Source organism: Coregonus clupeaformis, chromosome 12 (assembly GCF_020615455.1).
Source record: "Coregonus clupeaformis isolate EN_2021a chromosome 12, ASM2061545v1, whole genome shotgun sequence".
Lineage (NCBI taxonomy): Eukaryota > Metazoa > Chordata > Actinopteri > Salmoniformes > Salmonidae > Coregonus > Coregonus clupeaformis.
In genome coordinates this window covers 13,382,907-13,409,404 of record NC_059203.1, presented here as the reverse complement: position 1 = coordinate 13,409,404, position 26,498 = coordinate 13,382,907, and the positions used below count along the sequence as shown (strand labels likewise).

At 42.3% G+C, this 26,498-nt stretch overlaps 1 protein-coding gene across 3 annotated transcripts in view; it reads right to left on the bottom strand.

The window, feature by feature from the left end:
- The window catches only part of LOC121577956 (collagen alpha-1(II) chain), a 67,308-nt gene that overhangs the window by 9,573 nt on the left and 31,237 nt on the right, over nt 1–26,498 (bottom strand). For all 3 annotated transcript variants that reach the window (XM_041891956.2, XM_041891957.2, XM_041891959.2), the window contains 28 exons: nt 25,834–25,887; nt 25,566–25,619; nt 25,327–25,371; nt 25,090–25,143; nt 24,791–24,835; nt 24,408–24,461; nt 20,688–20,786; nt 20,345–20,389; nt 18,835–18,933; nt 18,545–18,598; nt 17,818–17,925; nt 17,286–17,339; nt 14,666–14,764; nt 14,297–14,350; nt 12,758–12,856; nt 12,225–12,278; nt 11,677–11,730; nt 9,399–9,452; nt 8,526–8,624; nt 8,310–8,408; nt 4,539–4,646; nt 4,210–4,263; nt 3,800–3,853; nt 3,506–3,559; nt 3,075–3,128; nt 2,800–2,907; nt 2,613–2,666; nt 2,472–2,525 (listed from right to left, as the gene is read on the bottom strand). In XM_041891956.2, coding sequence (XP_041747890.1) covers nt 2,472–2,525; nt 2,613–2,666; nt 2,800–2,907; nt 3,075–3,128; nt 3,506–3,559; nt 3,800–3,853; nt 4,210–4,263; nt 4,539–4,646; nt 8,310–8,408; nt 8,526–8,624; nt 9,399–9,452; nt 11,677–11,730; nt 12,225–12,278; nt 12,758–12,856; nt 14,297–14,350; nt 14,666–14,764; nt 17,286–17,339; nt 17,818–17,925; nt 18,545–18,598; nt 18,835–18,933; nt 20,345–20,389; nt 20,688–20,786; nt 24,408–24,461; nt 24,791–24,835; nt 25,090–25,143; nt 25,327–25,371; nt 25,566–25,619; nt 25,834–25,887 — 1,917 coding nt within the window. The remainder of the gene's footprint in view (nt 1–2,471; nt 2,526–2,612; nt 2,667–2,799; nt 2,908–3,074; nt 3,129–3,505; nt 3,560–3,799; nt 3,854–4,209; nt 4,264–4,538; nt 4,647–8,309; nt 8,409–8,525; nt 8,625–9,398; nt 9,453–11,676; nt 11,731–12,224; nt 12,279–12,757; nt 12,857–14,296; nt 14,351–14,665; nt 14,765–17,285; nt 17,340–17,817; nt 17,926–18,544; nt 18,599–18,834; nt 18,934–20,344; nt 20,390–20,687; nt 20,787–24,407; nt 24,462–24,790; nt 24,836–25,089; nt 25,144–25,326; nt 25,372–25,565; nt 25,620–25,833; nt 25,888–26,498) is intronic.

Below are 26,498 nucleotides of genomic sequence, written 5' to 3'. Positions count from 1 at the left end.
TATAACGTAATTTACTCTGATTTATGGGTTATTGGATACACAGTTTATTATTGTTATTATTATTTTAAACACGGAGTTGGTTGCTGCACGTGGTTGCCATGCAGGCTCTGCTTGCCTTGACAAAATGATGAGCGAGGAACAGGCAAAAAATACCGAAATGGAGAATTTGGTTGCAGAAAGAAATGCATCGTCAATTATATGGAAATATTTCAGCTACAGACAGGATGATGTTGACCAAAAACACGTACTTTGTCGAGAGTGCCTTGCAATTGTTGCCACAACACGAGGCAACACGACCAATTTGTTCGATCATTTAAGGCGGCACCACAAATCTTCGTATGACGAGTGCAAAGCATCTCAATGCCCTCCAAAGCATCTCAATGCCCTCCAAAGCATCTCAATGCCCTCCAAAGCATCTCAATGCCCTCCAAAGCATCTCAATGCCCTCCAAAGCAAAAATCTATTTCGGATGCCTTTGCCAGTATTACACCATACGAGAAAGGTTCCAAACGGCAGAGAGAAATCACAGATTCAATAACATTTCATGTCGCCAAAGACATGGTACCAATTAACACGGTTACCAAAGAGGGTTTTAAAAACATGATTTGGTCACTTGACGAGCGGTATGTAATGCCATCACGCAACTATTTTTCTCAAGTTGCCATCCCAGAGTTGTACGAGAAATGCAAGGCACAAGTTGAAACAGAGCTGTCACAAGTGGAATATTATACAGCAACAACGGACTTGTGGTCCAGCCGGACAACGGAGCCCTACATAAGTCTGACCGTACACTTTATTAATGAGGACTTCCACCTGAAAAGTCGCTGTATGCAAACTGCATTTTTCCCAGAGGATCATACATACATCCTGTATTTTTTCATATCGCAATATATATAGCAGAAAAACAAAATATCGCAATGTCAGTTATTTCCAATATCGTGCAACCCTAGTCACAACCATTCAGACTGAAGCTGCCCACAGACAGACAGGGGCAGGTCACAACCATTCAGACTGAACCTGCCCACAGACAGACAGACAGGAGCAGGTAACAACCATTTAGACTGAACCTGCCCACAGACAGACAGGAGCAGGTCAATACTCTCTGGGATAACAACCATTCAGACTGAACCTGCCCACAGACAGACAGGAGCAGGTCACAACCATTCAGACTGAACCTGCCCACAGACATACAGGAGCAGGTCAATACTCTTTGGGATAACAACCATTCAGACTGAACCTGCCCACAGACAGACAGGAGCAGGTCAATACTCTCTGGGATAACAACCATTCAGACTGAACCTGCCCACAGACAGACAGGAGCAGGTCAATACTGCAGGTCAATACTCTCTGGGATAACAACCATTCAGACTGACACTGCCCACAGACAGACAGGAGCAGGTCAATACTCTCTGGGATAACAACCATTCAGACTGAACCTGCCCACAGACAGACAGGAGCAGGTCAATACTCTCTGGGAAAACAACCATTCAGACTGAACCTGCCCACAGACAGACAGGAGCAGGTCAATACTCTCTGGGATAACAACCATTCAGACTGCACCTGCCCACAGACAGACAGGAGCAGGTCAATACTCTCTGGGATAACAACCATTCAGACTGAACCTGCCCACAGACAGACAGGAGCAGGTCAATACTCTCTGGGAAAACAACCATTCAGACTGAACCTGCCCACAGACAGACAGGAGCAGGTCAATACTCTCTGGGATAACAACCATTCAGACTGCACCTGCCCACAGACAGACAGGAGCAGGTCAATACTCTCTGGGATAACAACCATTCAGACTGCACCTGCCCACAGACAGACTAAATAATAGAGAACATAATGAAGGCAGTGAATATGTTAGAGGTTGACCTCCTGTCTGTCTGTGGGCATATGTTAGAGGTTGACCTCCTGTCTGTCTGTGGGCATATGTTAGAGGTTGACCTCCTGTCTGTCTGTGGGCATATGTTAGAGGTTGACCTCCTGTCTGTCTGTGGGCATATGTTAGAGGTTGACCTCCTGTCTGTCTGTGGGCATATGTTAGAGGATGATATCATCCATAATCAGCGTTATTCACTACTGTGGTTCCAGTGGGATAAAACACACTATAGTGCTGATGAATGATTCTGTGCCCGCCTGGTTATAGATGAAAAAGTGAGTGTTAATTAACCCTCTGAATGACCATAATACTCATAAAAACAAAAGCATTACACCTGTATGTACTGAAATATATCAGAAATCAACTGTAAAAACCTTTAATTACATAAAAGAGCTCATTCCTTTTGGAAAATGTTTCCCAACACTGTTAAACCCACACTGAAACAATGCCTTTTCTATTCTAGTCAAATCCAACACTTTTTACTAAATGAACAGTGTAACGAATCAGTATGATTTATACTTCAATGCTCAGGTAGGTTGACAGAAGATGTGAGTGTTTGAGTTGTGTCTTACTGAAAGGTGATTGTACTTACATTGGGACCAGGGGGTCCCACTCTGCCGGCAGCTCCAGGGAAACCAGTGGCACCCTGTTAGAGAGAGATTGTTGATGAAATGGAAACATCAGAAACAATGTAAAGCGGAAATGAAATATATAATATGAGATTTGTACTTACAGGGGGTCCCTGAGCACCGCGAGCACCTTTGGGTCCAGAAACACCAGTAGGTCCCTGAAATGAAGGAAATTGATAGTCAGTTTTATGAAGAAACGTGAAGCAAGTAACTCCATCTGAATATTTCGTAAACAAATAACTACTCTATATATTTTTTTCTTTCAGGACAAAGTGAGTTAGTGAAACGTACGGAAGGTCCAGGAGCTCCGGAGGGCCCCTGGGGTCCGGGGGCACCAGCGTCTCCCTTCTGTCCACCCTCTCCCTGCTCTCCCTTGGCTCCGGGCTGACCATCAGATCCCTGGGGTGGGACACGGGGAAAAAAGACTGCTCAGACAGCTGCTTGCTTCAACATACAACAAGCAGCTTGAGTAGGTCCTGTAAATGTTGCAGTCTGGGTTGTTGACGGTAGCACTGATGGTGAGAGAAAGTGCATGGACAGTACTGTGTCCTTGGTGCGATACTTACAGGAGGCCCAGCGAAGCCAGCAGGCCCAGGAGGTCCAGTCTCGCCCCTGTCACCCTGTCAAGAGGTCAAGTTGAACATCATCAACTTCCCTTGAAATGTCCTTGTTCAAACGAGCATGTATCAAGTTCTGTGTTCATTTCATTATTGATTGAGAGGTGGAGAGCATTAAAGGAAATAGCATTGCGAGTGAATGTAATTCTCTCCTCTGGATCAATACAGTAGCCTAGAGACGGCAATAGGTCCTAATCAGGTAGCTTAGGAAAAGGGAAAAAATCTTTCTGATGTAAGAACTATCTTATCCTAACTTGTGAGTGTGTGTGTGTGTGTGTGGTGTGTGTGTGTGTTGTGTGTTGTGTGTTGTGTGTGTGTGTGTGTGTGTGTGTGTGTGTGTGTGGTGTGTGTGTGTTGTGTGTTGTGTGTGTAGTACTTACAGGAGCACCACGGGCACCAGCAGCACCGGAAGGTCCAGAGGGACCAGATTCACCCTATAGGATGAAGGTCATAGAGGTCAGAGGTCAGTCACAGAGGTCAATCATACATCAACATATAGATATCAATCCACATATCAGACCTTATATGGACTGTTTTTATCATACCTAGGTGATCCAGTAACCTCATTACAGGTGATATGGCTGTATGCGTATTTTTCGGATTTATATAATACAAACATGTATTTGATCAATTAACCAATTAACTAGTATACAAGTTAAAAGATAAACGCACACCTTCTCTCCATTGGGACCAGCTGGGCCGGGAGGACCAATTGGACCAGTCAAACCCTAGACGATATAGAGAAATAGAAAGAGAGGGTATAGAAGAGTAAAAAAATGGAAGCTTCAGTCCAGCTCTCCTTCTGCTGTTAATGTCCATGAACAATTTAATGTGTGAGTATATACATGGATTACTGGAAGGAATATTTAAATATGCTGAATGTTAAACAGTAGAGTGGTTGACATTATCAATGTGTTGAATATCAAATGGTAGAGTGGTTGACATTATCAATGTGTTGAATATCAAATGGTAGAGTGGTTGACGTTATAAATGTGTTGAATATTAAATGGTAGAGTGGTTGACGTTATAGGGCTGTGAGGGGATATGGTGGATGATGATGATGATGATGATGATGGTCACTCACTCTTGAGCCGTCTTTGCCAGAAGCACCCTCAGGTCCCTTCTCTCCATTGTCACCCTGTGGGACACAAACACAATTACATTACAATACATTATGATTAAGGGCATACAGTAGGTTAACACATGATGGAATCACAACATCAATGAGAATGTACTGTAAATAGGCCCACATCATTTGTTGCCACTCCACATCATTATTGCTGTGCTGTTTTGCTTTTCTCCAGTGGATCATGTTGCAAAGTCCATGGCTAGTGATCCCTTTCATGGTTTAGTACGATTACGATAACTATGGCTATAACTAATTTTAGGATGCTTCTCTCAAGTGGCACTCACTCTGTCTCCCTTAGGTCCGGGGATGCCTGAGGCTCCTCTCTCTCCGGGCATACCCTGCAGACCGGGGGGTCCCTGGGCACCCGATGCACCACCTGGACCGATCGCGCCCTACAACACAACACACACAACAGATACTGTCAGCAGCTGAACACAGAACGAATAGCAACTCAGCAGCTGTTAGAGGTGTTGATGACAAACAACAGTAACAGCCCATAGAATAGAACTGAATATAACTGAATACACTTTACACCTTAGTCATTTAGCAGACACTCTTATCCAGAGCGAATTACAGTTAGTGCATACATTATTCTTTTTTTATTCTTTTTTTCATACTGGCCCCCGTGGGAATCGAACCCACAACCCTGGCGTTGCAAACGCCATGCTCTACCAACTGAGCTACATCCCTGCCGGCCATTCCCTCCCCTACACTGGACCACGCTGGGCCAATTGTGCGCCAGAACAGAATAGAACTGAATAGAACAGAATAGAACTGAAAATACATTTCACAGAAGCTCTATCCCCACAATGAAGAAACTGGCCTGTTCACAGTGACATTATTCATCAAAACAAAACATATAAAATGCAAGGGCAATACAAGGTGAACACTACCCAGTAATTAACTAGCTGAAAAGTTTTACCCAGCTTTGGTGTATCAGCAGGACCTTCATTAAAGGTTTTCATTTTTCATCAGGACCTTCATTCAAAGTTGTAATTTTCAGTTTCCTTCAAGATATTGGTTGGTTTGAGAATATATATTTGAGAATCATCTGAGGTCGTTTGGGACTTAATGAAGTTGCCCATTGCAACATGCATGCTCAATATATTTATTACATTTATTTGACAGAGACATTGCACTACAAAACCATAAGTCTCAGAACACTGAGAAAACATGTGTCACACCAGATTTAGCTAATAGCTCATTTCCATCTGTAGTCCCTAAAACATCTAGACATGGAAACATTATATACATTTAGACATACACTACAGTTGAAAAGTTAGGGGTCATTTAGAAATGTCCTTGTTTTCGAAAGAAAAGCAATTTCTTTGTCCATTAAAATAACATCAAATTGATCAGAAATACAGTGTAGACATTGTTAATGTTGTAAATGGCTATTGTAGCTGGAAACGGCTGATTTTTAATGGAATATCTACATAGGCGTACAGAGGCCCATTATCAGCAACCATCAGTCCTGTGTTCCAATGGCACGTTGTGTTTGCTAATCCAAGTTTATAATTTTAAAAGGCTAATTGATCATTAGAAAACCCTTTTGCAATTATGTTAGCTGATTAAAGAAGCAATAAAACTGGCCTTCTTGAGACTAGTTGAGTATCTGGAGCATCAGCAATTGTGGGTTCGATTACAGGCTCAAAATGGCCAGAAACAAATAACTTTCTTCTGAAACTCATCAGTCTATTTTTGTTCTGAGAAATGAAGGCTATTCCATGTGAGAAATTGCCAAGAAACTGAAGATCTCGTACAATGCTGTGTACTACTCCCTTCACAGAAGAGCGCAAACTGGCTCTAACCAGAATAGAAAGAGGAGTGGGAGGCCCCGGTGCACAACTGAGCAAGAGGTCCTCAACTCACAGGTCCTCAACTGGCAGCTTCATTAAATAGTACCCGCAAAACACCAGTCTCAACGTCAACAGTGAAGAGGTGACTCCGGGATGCTGACCTTCTAGGCAGAGTTGCAAAGAAAAAGCCATATCTCGGACTGACAATCTTCATCTTTTCTTTTTATTGGCCAGTCTGAGATAAGGCTTTTTCTTTGCAACTCTGCCTAGAAGGTCAGCATCCTGGAGATGTCTCTTCACTGTTGATGTTGAGACTGGTGTTTTGCGGGTACTATTTAATGAAGCTGCCAGTTGAGGACCTGTGAGGCATCTGTTTCTCAAACTAGACACTAATGTATTTGTCCTCTTGCTCAGTTGTGCACCGGGGCCTCCCACTCCTCTGTCTATTCTGGTTAGAGCCAGTTTGCGCTGTTCTGTGAAGGGAGTAGTACACAGCTTTGTGCGAGATCTTCAGTTTTTTGGCAATTTCTCGCATAGAATAGCCTTAATTTCTTAGAACAAGAATATACTGATGAGTTTCAGAAGAAAGTTATTTGTTTCTGGCCATATTGAGCCTGTAATCGAACCCACAATTGCCGATGCTCCAAGATACTCAACTAGTCTCAAGAAGGCCAGTTTTATTGCTTCTTTAATCAGCTAACATAATTGCAAAAGGGTTTTCTAATGATCAATTAGCCTTTTAAAATGATAAACTTGGATTAGCAAACACAACGTGCCATTGGAACACAGGACTGATGGTTGCTGATTATGGGCCTTTGTATGCCTTTGTAGATATTCCATTAAAAATCAGCCGTTTCCAGCTACAATAGCCATTTACAACATTAACAATGTCTACACTGTATTTCTGATCAATTTGATGTTATTTTAATGGACAAAGAAATGACCCCAAACTTTTGAACGGTAGTGTAGGTGAACATAGAAGTCAAAACATTGGCCATAGAAACACATTTCTATTGGATGGAACATGTCCTATAAAAATACATCAGCCACATCAAGACACAGCTACTGTACAGTATATGAAATTGTTTAAAACAGTATTTGAACTCAGGTCTGTGCTGTTTATAGAGTTGACGTTGTTGTTATTTGTCTTCCTCTTCTATATCACACTGACTTTGCTGTCTGGCAGCTCGTTCTCATTAACGTTCTCTAAGCTTGTTCTCGGCCAATTTGCCAAATGTTCCTGCAGCGCTTAGCTCAAAGAGGAGTGCTGTGTTTGTTCTCTCCTGCTGGCACTGCTGCCTCTCTAAACCCCCAGTTACATTTATCTGTCTGTACATCCCTCCTCCTCCTCCTCCTCCTCCTCCTCCTCCTTCCTCCCCCTCCTCCTCCTCCCCCTCCTCCTCCTCCTCCTCCCTCCATCATATCATTAGCTCTAATCCCAGCCTCTATCTATCCTTTCCTCCTGTTGTAACAGTCAGAGGGGTTCTGAACTGAAATGGCCTGGAAGGCAAGCAGGCAGGCTCTTTCACCCCCTAGTCTCCTCAAATCTCCCCCAAGTCTGTTCCACTCATTACCAGTATTGAGAATGAAAAGTTGCACTGAGCCGTGGTTAACGGACAACGGGAATGTCTGTGAATGTGCCACGTTTCCTGTAATATGATAACCGTAAATCTCATTTTCTAAGCAGTGAAAAGGTTGTGTAGAATTTGCCCTTGGTGGTAACGAGATGGTATAGCTGGCATGCTTTAAACAGGTACTGTGCAGGATCAGGATGGGACTGTGCATTGTTGTAATGAGCCAGTCTCATGCATCAAAGACTATATGTTCTGTGGGATATGGTGGAACCAAATGGGTGTCCTGACTCTCTGTGTTCACTAAAGATCCCATGGCACTTATCGTAAGAGTAGGGGTGTTAACCCCAGTGTCCTGGCTAAATGTCCAATCTGGCCCTCATAGCATCATGGCCACCTAATCATCCCCAGCTTCCAATTGGCTTATTCATCCCCCCTCCTCTCCCCTGTAACTATTCCCCAAGTCATTGCTGTAAATGAGAATGTGTACTCAGTCAACTTACCTGGTATAATAAGGGTAAAAAAAAGAAGAAAATCTACCAGCTGCAAATACTACCAGCTGCAAATACTACTAGCTTCAAATTGTACTAGTCCGGTTCACATTCTGCTAGCCAAGGGTCCAAAATCTGGGCTATTAGGTATATGAGAAGACAAAATTCTCTACAGTACAGTGTGTTTGTCTCACCTTGGGTCCATCAGTTCCAGGAGTTCCAGGAAGACCACGGGGTCCCTGCAGCCCCTGAGGCCCAGCACCTCCTCTCTCTCCTGGGAAACCACGCTCACCCTATAGGGAGACAAGGATGGATGGTTAGCATTATTGGTCCTCCATAACTCCATAAGTGGAGTTTAGCTATAGGAACACCGTAGGTGTGGAGATGATGGTGGAGGAGATTAAACTCACTCTGGGTCCAGTGGCACCAGCAGCTCCACCCTCTCCCGGAACTCCCATGTCACCGGGCTTGCCTCCCTCACCAGGGGGGCCGGGAGGTCCGGGCAGACCCTGTACACAGGAAGCAAAACAACCAATCAATGAATCACTCATTCATTCAATCAATCAATTAATCAATCAATCATGTGACTGTTGTTACTCCTTGCAAAGTGTATAGTTGACTGAATTGTCAATGTGATTGGACAAATGTAGCATATAATGGCTGCGTTTACACAGGCAATTTAATTCTGATATTTTTCCATTAATGTTTTTTTTTACCAATCAGATCAGCTCTTTTGCCAATAATTGGGCAAAAGATCAGAATTGCGCTGCCTGTGTAAACGCAGACTAATTTGTTATGGGAGTGTGTGAATGCAGAGTGACAGACATACATACAGACAGACAGACAGACAGACAGACAGACAGACAGACAGACAGACAGACAGACAGACAAACAGAAAGACAGACAGACAAACAGACAGACACGTACACAGTGAATGCAGACAGACAGACAGACAGACACGTACACAGTGAATGCAGAGCGACGGACAGACAGACAGACAGACATGTACACAGTGAATGCAGAGTGACAGACAGACAGACAGGTACACAGTGAATGCAGAGTGACAGACAGACAGACAGACAGACAGACAGACAGACAGACAGACAGGTACACAGTGAATACAGAGTGACAGACAGACAGACAGACAGGTACACGGTGAATGCAGAGTGACAGACAGACAGACAGACAGGTACACAGTGAATACAGAGTGACAGACAGACAGACAGACAGACAGGTACACAGTGAATACAGAGTGACAGACAGACAGGTGTACAGGTACTGACCTGGAAGCCAGAAGGTCCAGGTTGTCCTTGCTCTCCTCTCTCTCCAGCAGGGCCCTGAGGTAAAGGAAGGCTTAACAGTGAGCTTTATTCATTGACCTGTCAAAGGCTTTCGATACTGTTGATCACTCACTGCTCATTCAGAAGCTTTCCTCAATTGGCCTAGACCAGGCTGCATGTAACTGGTTTAAAAATGACTTGACAGATAGAACTCAATGTGTATCTACTGATGGTGTTAAATCAGGTTTCCTGAATATTATGAAAGGGGTCCCGCATGGGTCGATTCTGGGTCCTGTACTTTTTACTGTTAACATTAACAATATCGACTTGTCTGTAAAACATGTTTACCTGCACTTGTATGCTGATGATACTGTTGTGTATGCTATTGTCCCCACGGTTGACCAGGCTCTATCTGAACTACAGTCTACCCTCATTGTATTACAGAAAAACTTTATTGACCTGAAATTAGTATTGAATGCAGGTAAAATGAAGAATATGTTGTTCTCTGGAGCGCATAAAAATAACTGATGATTTAAGCATATTGATCGTGTCCCTGCTTACAAATATCTGATGATGAAAAGCTGTCTTTTAAAAAGCATATTGATTAATTAGTTGTATTGAAATAGGTCCTGCCTCTCGCTAAATAGTAGAAAGCAGGTTATTCAGTCGACGTTCCTATCGGTTCTAGACTATGGCGACATCATCTATATGAACTCAGCTGCCACTTCGTTTAAAGTCGTTAGATGCAGTTTATCATAGCGCACTGCGCTTTATTACGAATGACAATTTTAGTATTCATCATTGCATTCTCTACCAAAAAGTTGGTTGGCCCGCTTGGATGTCACGTAGGTTGATAGATTGCTATGTTTTCATTTATAAAGCCCTTTTACAAAAAGTCCCACTGTACCTAAGATCATTACTGAACTTAGACATACGAGTTACCACACCCGGTCTCAGGGAGGCTAACTCTGGAAATTCCTTTGCCTCTACCAGTGCTGTAAAGTACTTAAGTAAATAATTTAAAGTACTACTTAAGTAGTTTTTTGGGGTATCTGTACTTTATTTTACTATTTATATTTTTGCCAACTTTTTCTCTGACACCCAAAAGTATTCGTTACATTTTCACAGGAAAATGGTCCAATTCACACACTTATCAAGAGAACATCCCTGGTCATCCCTACTGCCTCTGATCTGGTGGACTCACTAAACACACATGCTTTGTTTGTAAATTATGTCTGAGTGTTGGAGTGTGCTCCTGGCTATCCGTCAATAAAAAAAAAACACGAAAATTGAACCGATAGGAACGTCGACTGAATAATCTGCTTTCTACTATTTAGCGAGTGGCAGGACCTATTTCTATTGGTTTGCTTAATATAAAGAATTTGAAATGAGTTATACTTTTACTTTTGATACTTAAGTACATTTTAGCAATTCCATTTACTTTTGATACTTAAATATATTTAAAACCAAATACTTTTAGACTTTTACTCAAGTAATATTTTACTGGGTGACTTTCACTTTTACTTGAGTCATTTTCTATTAAGGTATCTTTACTTTTACTCAAGTATGACAATTTAGTACTTTTTCCACCACTGGCCTCTACTGAGTTAGGTAAATCAGCTTTTAGTTTCCTTGCACCTTATTTGTGGAACAATCTTCAAAATGTTCTTAAATTTGATGTTCTGGTGCCTCTACAACAATTCAGAAAGCTGATTAAGGACCTTATTACTGATGAATGTGTTTGTTTTTTATGACTGTGTTTTTCTTTCTGCTTGCATTCTGTATTTATATTTTGATGTGTGTATTTTCTGTAATTTATGTAATTCAGGGCTCATCTGTAAAAGAGACCTTGGTCTCAGTATGACTCCCTGATCAAATAAAGGACATTGGTCTCAGTATGACTCCCTGATCAAATAAAGGACCTTGGTCTCAGTATGACTCCCTGATCAAATAAAGGATAAATAAAATCAAACCAAAGGACTGGGCTGCTGTGAAAAAAAACAAATGAAGAACTGTGCCTTTAAACTCAACTGACACATCTAACATCAAGCAAAGTAATTGTGAACAAGTTGGTCTCATCTTGACAATACACTGTAATAATCGTACCGTCTTACAACCACAATGAAACTTGAATCAGAAAGGTTAGCTAGCTGTGAATTGACAACGATACCCGTTGAACACATTGGAGCATATCCAGCCTGGGTTTGGTGGAGTTATCAGGTCGTTTTAGACAGTAAATTGAGAAAGGTGGATAAGATCAGCGCGAGATAGTGATACTCACAGCAGGGCCAGGGGGTCCAGCAGCTCCGGTCTCACCATCCTTACCAGGAAGACCCTATAGGGAGAGAGAGAGAGAGAGGGAAGGAGAGAGTGGGGGTGGGAGAAGAGAGAGGGGGAGAGAGAGAGAGAGAGAGAGAGAGAGAGAGAGAGAGAGAGAGAGAGAGAGAGAGAGAGAGAGAGAGAGAGAGAGAGAGAGAGAGAGAGAGTGAGTTAGAGGCCATGGGAGCCAGATGAAGCCTGATAGATGTAATTACAACTACTGGGATAAACTGAGTATGTGGAATGGTTTCCTAACAATATCTTTAAAGTGTTTTCTGCACATTTGAAATTGCATATAATATCATCAAAAAGAAGGTAGCAGGCTATTTATGATTCGTAGCAGTGTTTGGTTTAATCTAAATGGATTCCTGAAAGCATTTTGTATTTTTTATCCTTTCTAGGAGGGCATAAGGTATGTTTACCCTGACATATTTCACATGGCTCTACTGATAAGTATGTCTGTGTCTGTCTGTCTGGGGGAGATAAATAATCCACAGAGAAATGACTTACTCTCAGACCTGGCGCACCAAGAAGTCCCTTCTCTCCTCCCTTGCCAGGTTCGCCCTAGTCAGAAAACACACACACCAGTCAGTCACCAAGGATGTCCAGCTGTATGTAGAATAGACAGACACTCTGTCCATGGCAGCTAGTGTCCAAGCCTTACTCAGGAGATTTGAAAATGCATCAATCAATCAATCAATCAATCATTAAATCATCCAAACACCCAACCAATCAATCAATCATCAAATCATCCAAACACCCAATCAATCAATCATCAAATCATCCAAACGCCCAACCAATCAATCAATCATCAAATCATCCAAACACACAATCAATCAATCATCAAATCATCCAAACACCCAACAACCATTAAATCATCAAATCATCCAAAACACCCAACCAATCAATCATCAAATCATCCAAAACACCCAACCAATCAATCAATCATCAAATCATCCAAAATACTCAATCAATCAATCAATATTCCAAAAACCCAATAAATCAATCAATCTACAATCAATCAATCAAACAGTGACACTCACGTTGGCTCCCTTGGGTCCGGGGAATCCCATCACACCAGGCTGACCGCGGGCTCCCATTGGGCCAGGGGGTCCGGGGCGACCATCCTCACCAGCCGAACCCTACAGGGGGGAAACAGGAAGGTCAGTCAATCAATCAATCAATCGTGCAAAATAAAAACTAGAAGTTATGCACCTGAGGGTTTTTCTCCACTGTCTGAGTCAATTATGTACATAAACCCTATCAGTCATCTAGTGTCTATATAAATCCTTGGTCAAAGTCCTGTGAACATGCTGATTCATCTAGTGTCTATATAAATCATTGGTCAGAGTCCTGTGAACATGCTGATTCATCTAGTGTCTATATAAATCATTGGTCAAAGTCCTGTGAACATGCTGATTCATCTAGTGTCTATATAAATCATTGGTCAGAGTCCTGTGAACATGCTGATTCATCTAGTGTCTATATAAAGATCCTCAGTCAAAGTTATGCACCTGAGGGTTTTTCTCCACTGTCTGAGTCAATTATGTACATAAACCCTATCAGTCATCTAGTGTCTATATAAATCCTTGGTCAAAGTCCTGTGAACATGCTGATTCATCTAGTGTCTATATAAATCATTGGTCAGAGTCCTGTGAACATGCTGATTCATCTAGTGTCTATATAAATCATTGGTCAGAGTCCTGTGAACATGCTGATTCATCTAGTGTCTATATAAATCATTGGTCAGAGTCCTGTGAACATGCTGATTCATCTAGTGTCTATATAAATCATTGGTCAGAGTCCTGTGAACATGCTGATTCATCTAGTGTCTATATAAATCATTGGTCAGAGTCCTGTGAACATACTGATTCATCTAGTGTCTATATAAATCATTGGTCAAAGTCCTGTGAACATGCTGATTCATCTAGTGTCTATATAAATCATTGGTCAGAGTCCTGTGAACATGCTGATTCATCTAGTGTCTATATAAATCATTGGTCAGAGTCCTGTGAACATGCTGATTCATCTAGTGTCTATATAAATCATTGGTCAGAGTCCTGTGAACATGCTGATTCATCTAGTGTCTATATAAATCATTGGTCAGAGTCCTGTGAACATGCTGATTCATCTAGTGTCTATATAAATCATTGGTCAGAGTCCTGTGAACATGCTGATTCATCTAGTGTCTATATAAATCATTGGTCAGAGTCCTGTGAACATGCTGATTCATCTAGTGTCTATATAAATCATTGGTCAGAGTCCTGTGAACATGCTGATTCATCTAGTGTCTATATAAATCATTGGTCAGAGTCCTGTGAACATGCTGATTCATCTAGTGTCTATATAAATCATTGGTCAGAGTCCTGTGAACATGCTGATTCATCTAGTGTCTATATAAATCATTGGTCAGAGTCCTGTGAACATGCTGATTCAGCTAGTGTCTATGTAAATCATTGGTCAGAGTCCTGTGAACATGCTAGTGTCATCTAGTGAGCAACTTCATGTTTATTATAATTTTTTAAATACAAAAACATTATTTTTTACAGTCGTTGAACAAAACAGACAACAAGCATACTTACACCGGGTCCAACTTTGCCTTGAGGACCTGCATCACCAGGACGACCAGTAAGACCCTGCAAGACGAGCACAGAGACACACACATCACAGCTCAAACCTCCTAAAAGGCCTGAGCAATCAATCTCCGACTCATCAAATACCTCAAGTATACTGTATGTGAGTTCAATCTACAGTGATTATTGTCTTGGCTTCAAAGTGCAGCCATTGTCATTACCAGAGCCTATATGTTTAATTTAGTAGCCTATGTACAATATTATTATGCGAGTTAAATTATTGGCTCTGTTACTCAGCCATAGTTTTATTCCATCTCACCAGAGCATTGATACATACTGCTGTTCCAGATGGTAGAGAGAAGTTGGAGTGGAACTTACTCTTGCGCCAGGAAGACCGGGCTCGCCAGGACGACCAGGGTCACCACCGGCTCCCTTAGGGCCAGACACACCGCCGACTCCACGCTCGCCAGGGGCTCCCTGGATTAGGAGGACAAATGTATGTGTTACTCAATGGAGACGAATCAATCAATCAATCAATCAAGTAATCAATCAATCAAATCAATCAAGTAATTAACCAACCAACAAATCACTCAACCAATCAATCAATCAATCAATCAATCAAGTAATCAACCAATCAATCAATCAATCGCTCAATACCAACGCCGGGGTACACTGCATAAGTAGGACAAATCATTCAGTCACACAGTGGAAAAGATCAATAAATCCATCAATCAATCCATCAACCCATCAATCAATCAGCCACTCAGCCAATCAATCAATTAGCCAATCAATAAATAAATAAATAAATATATCGATCAAGACAGATCTAGCTCCACAGCTACTTCACAGTAGTCCATGTAGTGTATTAGGAGGACAAATTAACTGAAGAGGCTCTGAGGGAAGTGTCTGACAGTGTGAAGCACTGAAATGTAAGCCTGTCTGTTTGTCCCTAAATAAACCTCAACAGATCATTACAGACAACTGTGTTCCTCTATCTTTTTCTGGGATAGTTATCTTGTGAAGTGTCAGGGGGTGCGATTATGTTTTTGAAGGAAAATGAGTCAGGGGTAAATCGAATTGACATCAAGTCCCATTGACATCAATGCTTGACTAAGTGAACATTTGACTTAGTTAGGATTCACCCCATACATGGAACGTGAATCCAGGTAGCTTAGTGGTTAAGAGCGTTGTGCCAGTAACCGAAAGGTCGCTGGTTCTAATCCCCGAGCCGACTAGGTGAAAAATCTGTCGATGTGCCCTTGAGCAAGGCACTTAACCCTAATTGCTCATGTAAGTCGCTCTGGATAAGAGCGTCTGCTAAATGACTAAAATGTAAAAATGTAAATGTAAAGATCCACTCCATCTGTCTCCACGGTCACTTCACATGAGGTTACGCTTGGCAAACATCCTCAGGTGGCAGGTAGCCTGACGGGTAGGAGCGTTGGGCCAGTAACTGGAAGGTGGCTGGACTGAATCCCTGAGCCGAAAAAGTACAAATCTATCATTCTGCCCTTGAGCAAGGTAGTTATCCCTCAACAATTGCTCTCTGTGTGCTGATGACACGGACGTTAAATGTGGAAGACGGGTCAATCTCCCTTCTGAGGAAGCAGGGGAAAGACGGGGTCAATTGTCTTGAAATGAGAAAAGATTGCTTCTGACACATTCCCCCCCTGTAATGAATAAGGGTGAATAATATTTCATTTAGAATGTAATGAAATGCTTCCGTTTGCAGTCTGAGACGCTGGTGTCAGCTAGACTAGAGTTGATGGTGACCTCTGGTGGTGAAATAGTGGAATTATAGACGACGCCAGTTGACACTAAGGCTGTCTAGATTTGACTGTTCATGCAGCGTTTGGATTCTGATCATGGAATTCCGAACGCGTCATGCGTCTACACATACATGTAACCGTGTCTCCTGATTTCCTTCTCTCGCGCTATATATTTAAATGCCAATACGCATTCTACAAATGGTGGAATAGGCTAAATATGATAATAACACAACAACTGATGGCTGTAGCTAACTACTGTAGCTAACTAGCCAGCTAACCTCTGTAGCTAGCTAGCAAGCTAGTAAACAACGCTAAAGGGAATGCAAACGGGTCAGCATAACTCATAAAACAACAACATTTGGGCTAACATTTATGAGGCCAGCAAACACGTTCCTCACACGCTAGGGACGTATTTCCTCCAACGTTATAATGAAAAGGTGCCTCTCGGTCCCAAAACACAAGTTTTCTGGAGACTAGTGGGAGGAGTGCTGATAAAGTCGCCCACTCTATGCACTTTCGGTAGCATGATTGCTTCCAGACTGAGGAGAAATCTGCACACAATGCATCCCTGACCACCTCCTGAAGTGGTCAGCCAGATCTGAACGCAATCAGACCACAAAGTGACTTTTGTGCGTCCACACCCGTCTTTTCAATGCGATCTTTGTATTCTGATAGCAGAAGTCGCATGTAAGTGTCAAGTGTAGACAATACCTAATAGGAGCTCTGTCTTTCTTTCTCACTTATCATTTTCTCTGTGATGCTGTTCCAATTTCTCTGCTATCCTAACAGAATATTCAGTCAGATTGGATAGTAATTGCCTGACAGATTCCAATAACTCTGCCAAGAGCGTTAAGAAAACGATGATGAAATGTCTTCACTACTACTCTTGCACAGAATGGCATTTCCACACCAACACTTGGCTGTAGATAAGTATATTATCCATGATCCTGTGGGGTTCAAATGTACAGATATGTCATTGCTGACCTAATCTCACAACCCAGAACCAATCTTGCATGGTTAACGTTTATGTTAACAGTCCGTCACTCAAGACACTGTTACTGACACAGGTATTACATATCTTATCTCCCCAGTCCTGACAGTATCAGAGTAACCTATTCAGTTGATCCGAATGTGTCCTTCCTGTTCATTTCCTGTACCATAGCACTTTGTTTCCCCTACTTTAACGATACACCCCTCCTCTGGGACCACATTGTCATTGTGACACTCACCTTGGGACCAGCCAGACCATCCTGACCTGGGAAACCACGGTTACCGGGGGCGCCCTAAACAAAGACAACAACAATAGGGTTCAGGGTTAGAGGTCAGGAAGAAAAAATACAAATCAACATTTAACACTGAGACTATAGTGTGTGATACATATAAAGTGACATGGACAGCTCTCTCTGTGACAGCTCTCTCTGTGACAGCTCTCTCTGTGACAGTTCTCTCTGTGACAGCCCTCTATGTGACAGCCCTCTCTGTGACAGCCCTCTATGTGACAGCTCTCTCTGTGACAGCTCTCTCTGTGACAGCTCTCTCTGTGACAGCTCTCTCTGTGACAGCCCTCTCTGTGACAGCTCTCTCTGTGACAGCTCTCTCTGTGACAGCCCTCTCTGTGACAGCTCTCTCTGTGACAGCTCTCTCTGTGACAGCCCTCTCTGTGACAGCTCTATCTGTGACAGCTCTCTCTGTGACAGCTCTCTCTGTGACAGCTCTCTCTGTGACAGGGTTGACAAGATGGGTGTCGTGGGTGGTACTCACTCTCTCTCCGGGTGGTCCGAGAGGTCCAGCAGCGCCGGGCTCTCCTCTGGGTCCCCTCTTCCCCTCCTCTCCTGCAGGGCCAAGGGCTCCTTGGGGACCCGCGGGTCCCTACAAAAACACAACAGGATGTCAGTAATCACGTATAATATCCATAATCGATAGATTTAGAAATATATTTCACTAAGAAGGGAGAAAAACGGATAAAGTATATGCTGATGTTAGGTGTTATCATTAGTTAAGTAAGATGTCTGTGGCTTGGTAAATACTTTCTGGAAGTAAAGTTATCTCTCAATCTTTGGGGGGGTTCCTCATTTTCTATGATGAATGCTGATCATAAATAAGCATTCTTGACTTTCTTTAAGAAACTATCATAAAATGCTTAAAATTCTGTTGCTTGCCTGGTCCATAGTAGGTCTAATGTTGGATTGTTGAGCAGTAATAAACAAATAGGGCCCCCTTGGGGCTTAGTTACTCCATTCTGTCTATGAGTTTCATGGGGCGTTATAAACTCTTGTACATTAACCAGTATTTTGAGGGATTACTTAGCTATCAGAGACTGAAAGAGAGAGAGGAAGAAGAGAGAGAGAGAGAGAGAGAGAGAGAGAGAGAGAGAGAGAGAGAGAGAGAGAGAGAGAGAGGGAGAGGGAGAGAGACAGACTTACAGACAGACAGAGACCTAACGAAAGCACAGTGGTAAGAGCAACAACTTCAAAATAATAATACTCACAATCTCTCCCTTGGGTCCAGCCTCACCCTTGAACCCTGGGATACCGGGGTCACCCTAAAGAGAAAGACAAAAAGACATGGGTCATCATTACAGACCTAGAACGTTCTGAAGTCTTTTGACAATGAAGTAAGATTACAACCATTTCCTCCATTGGAGTTGTATATTACTAGCCTTGAAATGCTAACTGAATCACGCTACATTACAATATATTATTATATTACAGATACCTCGTACCATCCCTGACATTCACTATACATTACAACAAGTTTGGCGAGACAGTTTAGACGTACAGATGTTCCCTTTGGTCCGAGCGGTCCAGTGGCTCCCTGGGGACCTGGAGGACCACGGGGTCCGGGGAAGCCAGGCGCGCCAGCAATACCAGGAGCACCCTGTGGTAAGAGAGACAGAGAGGACACTATCAATCATGTATCAATTAATCATCGTGCTGAAATGATCACTGTGTGATAGTTGGAGGGAACACTAAACATTAGATTAACACAATGATATTGAGATCTGAAAATAGGTTGTGATGTGTTTACTGTTGCTTACGGATCAATGAGGGAAAAAATCTATAACTTTATCTAAGGAGGTTTCTGGACTTAGATCTGTGTCTTCAATTTTACATGAGCTAGTGGGTGGAGCAGGTGGGAGAGGTTACAGGCATGCCGGGAACTCCAGCAACAAGTACCAACTGCTGTCTGCTTGACTATTATGTAAGGGATAGGTGTGTGCGTGTAAGACTGTGTGTGTGTGTGTGTGTGTGTGTGTGTGTGTGTGTGTGTGTGTGTGTGTGTGTGTGTGTGTGTGTGTGTGTGTCTGTGCGTGTGTGTGTGTGTGTGTGTGTGCGTGCCTGGCCCCAGGTCGGGTCTCTTCAGCCATAGCTAACTCAAAGCGACATATATCACACCTGACTGATTCTCATCTAAAGGATTTGAATGGCTTCTTGATTGTGTTACCGGGAAAGTTAGGACCAAGAGCTTTTCCTAACCACGTCACCTGTCCAGGTAAATAGAAAAACTCCTGGTTCGGGCACATGAAAAGGAAATGGAAAAACTACTGACCCTAGGCCCTATGGGCCTCCTTGTAGCTCAGTTGGTAGAGCATGGCGCTTGCAACGCCAGGGTTGTGGGTTCGATTCCCACGGGGGGGCCAGTATGAAAAATGTATGCGCTCACTAACTGTAAGTGGCTCTGGATAAGAGTGTCTGCTAAATGACTAAAATGTAAAATGTAGGCCTTTGGTAACGGAGATTTTAGTATTTCTTTTTTGGGGTCAAGGGTGGGTTTCATAACGTGGGAGTGGCTCTCTATCTTTAGTTTACAGACTAAACTAGTAACAACATTTACATTTAGTTTGGAGAGAATCTCTGTAACACTTGACTTTTAGCCTGCAGGTAAGGCTTTATAACTTTTAATAGGATTGTATGAGACTTTATAATGTCTTATAATATGTAGATTTCATATACTGTATGAAATCTCAGGGCCAATAGAGACAGCCTGATTATCTCTGTAGATATCCTAGTGGCTTAGACACGATCTCCATTCATCAGCCTTATTCCAGCTAAAGGCACTAACAGATCCCACACATTATTCAACTCTAATAAAAAGGTACTTCAGGTGTAACATTTTATTAGACTTAATTGGAGATGACCCTCAAACCCTGCCCGTACTGTGGACATGGACTATCTTTAGTTATACCGATAGAAGTCCGCAGCCACAGTGTGAGAACAGCAGGAGGACTATAAGATACAGAGACAGAGGAAAGGGAGGGAGAAGTGGAGAGGTTGTCCAGTAAACTCACAGCTGATCCTTTAGCTCCTCCAATACCATCAGTACCAGGGTTACCCTGTAGGGAAGAACAGACTAGTTAGAATGATCATTACATCCTTGTACATAGCAATTTTTCATCTTACATCATAAGCATATGACAAGGACACAGAGTGTTTCCTGTTCAAGTCACATTGTCAGGAAAAACTCAGGTCCCTAGTCATATGACTTGGACCACTGATACAGAGACACTGTTTTACGGGGACACTGTCATACTGGGACACTGTTTTACGGGGATATCATTTTACAGGGGCACTGTTTTACAGGGGACACTGTCATACTGTTTAGTGGGGACACTGTTTTGTGGGGACACTCACAGATGCGCCGGCGGGTCCGGGAGATCCGGGGGTTCCTGATTCTCCACGGGGTCCCTGGGCGCCCTCAGGTCCACGAGCACCAGTGGGGCCAGCTTCTCCCTGGAGAGAGGCAATCAATCAAACAATCAATCAAATGGTCTATCAAACATCAATAAATCAAACAATAAATTAAATTGATCAATCAAGCAATCGATCAATAATGTATTGAAGTGTACTGTTTTAATATTATTGTCAAGAGCCTAAAATAACGGAAACTATTTGCCAAATAAACACGTGCAGATTTGGTTTAGACGGTGAAGCATTTATTGCCAAATAAACACCTCCATAAGAGTTAAGGTGTTGACATCTTGTAAAATAGTCAGAAGTGTTTGTTCTTCATTTAATTCAGTAAAAGCCCAAATAGGTAAATCCCATATTAAGAATTTCTAAAGTCTAACAAATTTTATCGGAAGACAAATTACATTAAGAGTAACATTTTTACACATGAAAAGAAGAAACCCTACTTATGGCTCAAATAAATTAACCTTTAAATTAAATTAACCTTAGCTTTCAAATAAAAGTAATTTAATAAGGGGCTGTCTGAAAAGTGCCGTAGCCAGAGCCAAGTGTATAATTGTTTCCAGGTCTAATAGTATAATGAAAGAGAATGAGGAGAGTTATCCTGACTCACTCAAGTATTATTGTCAGACAAGGCTACGCCCCCTTACTGCAGACCACAGCCAATCATTGCACTGCATAGTGAGGTCATAGCCTTTGGGAAACTGGGTGAATGAAATGAATGAAATTCCTAACTGTCGTTACCATGGTGTTTTATACAACATGACATAGTAGGATGACATAATATATACTGTATGCGTTTATAAGGGTGGTGGAGAGGTTGGCACTTTCCCTCCCTGATATCCTAGTTTACATAGGCTGCATATGGGGACACATGGAAACATGTAATATGCCTTTCATTTATATAATATGTATATGGCCTACAGTGTATATTTGAGTCATTCAAACAAATACACACACATTAGAAATAGATGGCTTTGGGTCTCTTGAATGTTAAGGTTTAGGGTAGGCTATAGAAAAAAGACCTGGGTTCAAAAAGTATTTTTATTTTATTTTTATTTTAATTTTTTACTTTGGAGTGCCATATGGGATTTGAAAGATTCATTCAAATACGATTTGAACCCAGGTCTGATAGGAAGCACGCTAAGGGTGTCCATATAGTTCTATAAGTGGAGCGCAGCAACAATGAACAGGTTGAACACTTTAACTTTAACTGTTCATAGGTTTCTAGATGTTTCTAGAGGTTTCTAGAGGTTTCTAGAGGAAACACACTGTCGTTTACACAATAACATCTGGATCAGGTTACTGTCTCACTGGGTGGTTTTTTAACATTAGCCACCCACACACACAATCACACGTGCATGCAGACACAGTTGCACGCGTGCACACACATGCAGGCAAGCACGCTCTCACACACGCACGTACACACACACAGTCGCATAAAAGTCCCCAGATCATTTGGCATCTACAGTGCCTTCGGAGAGTATTCAACCCCCTTTACTTTTCCCACATTTTGTTGCATTACAAAGTGGGATTAAATTGATTGTATTGTTATTTTATGTCAACAATCTACACAAAATACTCTCTAATGTCAAAGTGGGGAAAAAAATTCCAACATTTTTCAAAAACCCATGAAAAGTAAAACAACAACATATCTTGATTAGAGTTAGAGTTGAATCCTGAGTCATTACATGTTAGAATCACCTTTGGCAGCGATTACAGCTGTGAGTCTTTCTGGGTAAGTCTCTAAGAGCTTTGCACACCTGGATTGAACAATATTTGCCCATCATTTTTAAATTCTTCAAGGTCTGTCAAGTTGCTTGTTGATCATTGCTAGACAGCCATTTTCAAGTCTTGGCATAGATTTTCAAACCGATTTAAGTCAAAACTGTAAGCAGGCCACTCAGGAACATTCAATGTCGTCTTGGTAAGCAACTCCAGTGTAGATTTGGCCTTGTGTTTTAGGCTATTGTCATCGTCTACCAGTGTCTGTTGGAAAGCAGACTAAAACAGGTTTTCCTCTAGGATTATCCTAAAAACCTTCTAGTCCTTGCCGATGACAAGCATACCCATAACATGATGCAGTAGTACTCAGAGATGTGTTGTGTTGGATTTGCCCCAAACATAACATTTTGTATTGAAGATAAAAAGTTAATTTCTTTGCAACATTCTTTGCAGTATTACTTTAGTGCAGGGGTACTCAACTCTTACCCTACGAGGTCTTGAGCCTGCTGTTTTTCTGTTCTACCTGATAATGAATTTCACACATCTGGTGTCCCAGGTCTAAATCAGTCCCTGATTAGGGGGGAACAATTTAAAAATGCAGTGGAACTGGCTTCAAGGTCCAGAGTTGAGTTTGAGGGCTTTAGTGTGTTGTTGATCCATATTCAGTTTTCTCCTATCACAGCCATTAAACTCTGTAACTGTTTTAAAATTACTAATGGCCTCATGGTGAAATCCCTGAGTGGTTTCTTTCCTCTCCGGCAACTGAGTTAGGAAGGACGCCTGTAACTTTGTAGTGACTGGGTGAATTGATACACCATCCAAAGTGTAATTAATAACTTCACCATGCTCAAAGGGACATTTTTTACATTTTTTACCAATATACCAATCTGTGCCCTTCTTTGCGGGGCATTGGAAAACATCCCTGGTCTTTGTGGTTGAATATGTGCTTGAAATTCACTACTCAACTGAGGGACCTTACAGATAATTGTATGTGTGGGGTACAAACATGGGGTAGTCATTCAAAAATCATGTTAACCACTATTATTGCACACAGAGTGAATCCATGCAACTTATTATGTGATTTGTTAAGCACATTTTTACTCCTGAACTTATTAAGGCTTGCCATAACAAAGGGGTTGAATACTTATTGACTGAAAACATTTCAGCTTTTCATTTTAAATTAATTTGTAAACATTTCTAAAATCAAAATTCCACTTTGACATTATGGGATATTGTGTGTAGGCCAGTGACACAAAATCTACATGTTATCCATTTTAAATTTAGGCTGTAACACAACAAAATGTGGAAAAAGTAAAGGGGGTTGAATACTTTCTGAAGGCACTGTATATCTAGCTATGAAGCAGTTAGTCCAAGGCCTTCTCTTCTCAGAGGGGTTGGGACTTTGTAAATATGCCCAGGACAGTGCGTCCTATAGCTGAATCCTTAAAATATGTCCGTGACTGGAACCAGCAGTAAAGCACGGGGGGCCTTCACACACACACACACACACACACACAGTCTGGCGTGTCAGCTCACGGTTCAGAAGGAATAAATCAGTCCTAAGCAAGCGGAGTGAAATAAATAAAACAACCCCACTCCCAAACCCCCGCTCTCTAATTTTACACCCAGATGGAGGAAAATAGGTTTTAGTTTCAGAGCACTTTTCAATGCTGCCTTCTCCGGTTTTACCTTTCACTCTTTCTTCAGCTTACTTTTTGTAAAAATGATCTTTCTGAGCTGAACTCCACCATTTTCTCTCTAGCCCTTTTACATATACAGTACATAATGTAGAGTAGCATCTGTGTTTATACCCATCCTCATACTCTAAAATAATGTATTTGTACAAAAGAATCCTTCATTGATTTACCGCTGGGTTTATATGGCTAAGTCACAAAACCGGAACTTTCCAGACACAGAGATAAAAGGACAGTGACATACCTTAGAACCTGGAGAGCCGGGGAAGCCTGGAGCACCAGCAGGACCAACTGGGCCCTATAGAGAGAGAAAGAGAGAGGAGAGAGTGGAGGGGTGAGTGGAGAGGAGAGGGAGGGTGTAGAGGGGAGAGTGGAGAGGGAAGAGGTAAGAGGGGAGAAGGAAAGTGGGAGATTGGAGAAGGGAGGGGGGAGGAGGGAAGGTGGGGGCAGAGGAAAGAGGGAAAAGACGGGAGGGGTAGAGGGATGAGAGGGGAGAGAGTTAACAAACACTACTGCCACCGTGAGGGCATTCAGGTGTATTGCAGCACCACTTTCTGCTGAAACATACAGTGTACTGTAAATAGTGAAATGAAATAATGAATAGAACTACATTGCAATAATACTTACAGGAGGACCAGCAGGGCCGGGCAGACCGTCATTACCACGAGCACCCTAGACAGGAGATAGGTAAAATACTGTCACCACACAGCAGAGAACCAGCTCCATAACGCATATTGTCAAATACTGATCACTGGAATGACACTACATTATTCATCAGAGACAGAAAGTTCTAGATAAGTTGTAGATAGTGTTCTCGACATGGTTCTAGTATGAGTTCTAGACAGGGAGTTCTAGTATGTGTTCTAGATAGGGAGTTGAAGACAGAGTGCTTTAATTAGAGTTCTAGGCCAGAGGAAGGTACTTACAGCAGCACCAGAGGAACCGGGGCGACCTCTCTCACCGGGCAGACCACGTGGTCCCTTTAGAGAGGGAGAGGAGCAGCGGTTACAATCACAAACAGTCAATATTATTAGATTTAGATCTCATAGATATTTCAATGTGTGGCAGATCTATTTGACAGTATATCTAATCTACTACATGTACTATGTCTGATTTCACATTGTAATATGTCTGACAGGTATCAGTTATCCATCTGTGCTCACCATTGGTCCGGGAGCGCCATTCTCACCGGGAGCACCAGACTCCCCCTAGAACAGAGAAGATCCATTCAATTAGTAGGAGGAGACAGAGAGAAAGGGGGGAGGGGTTAGTGTTTCAGAGGTGGTCAGAATGGTAGGTTAACAGGCTTCACAAAATGACAGACAAAAACGCAAAGTAGGATATCGGTGAGATTAGAATGACTTGAGAGAGGTAAAGGATGCTTCTGTAGAGTCCTTCCTACCTTAGAACCAGCAGCTCCACTCTCTCCCTTGAGTCCATCAAGACCTGGGTAACCCTGAAAAGAGGACATAAAGACAGTATCATGAGAACAGGACAGGGAACCAAGTGGCAAAACAGTGAAGGACTATTGACAACATCTTTACTGTCACATTGACTGGGCAATGCAGTATAACAATGACAAACATACAAAAGTGCACTAAAACCAGGTAAACAGGACAGAACACATTTGAAGATGACATACTACTTATCATTACTATGACATCACTTACTCTGTGCCCCTTGATTCCAGGCAGACCGGGAGTTCCTGGGAAACCACGAGCCCCCTGTTGTAGAGAAGACACAAGAAGAGAGAGGTAAAGATAGATAGAGGAGAGATAAAAGAGAATGGAATTGATATTAAGTTATTCTCCAGATCTGCTTTCCTGCTCTGGTCTGGTCTGGTTATGAGCCAGACATATGATGGTCAACGGGCAGAGGGCCAGAGGGCCAGAGGGCCAGAGGGCCAGAGGGCCAGAGGGCCAGAGAGACTGATTACATAAGGGAGGATTTAGTACAGACAGCTCTTCCTGTCTTCCTCTTCTGTCTGACTGAATCATCTTGGAGAGTCTTCTAACTGGACTGTATCTGACTGAATCATCTTGGAGAGTCTTCTAACTGGACTGTATCTGACTGAATCATCTTGGAGAGTCTTCTAACTGGACTGTATCTGACTGAATCATCTTGGAGAGTCTTCTAACTGGACTGTATCTGACTGAATCATCTTGGAGAATCTTCTAACTGGACTGTATCTGACTGAATCATCTTGGAAAATCTTCTAACTGGACTGTATCTGACTGAATCATCTTGGAGAGTCTTCTAACTGGACTGTATCTGACTGAATCATCTTGGAGAATATTCTAACTGGACTGTATCTGACTGAATCATCTTGGAGAAT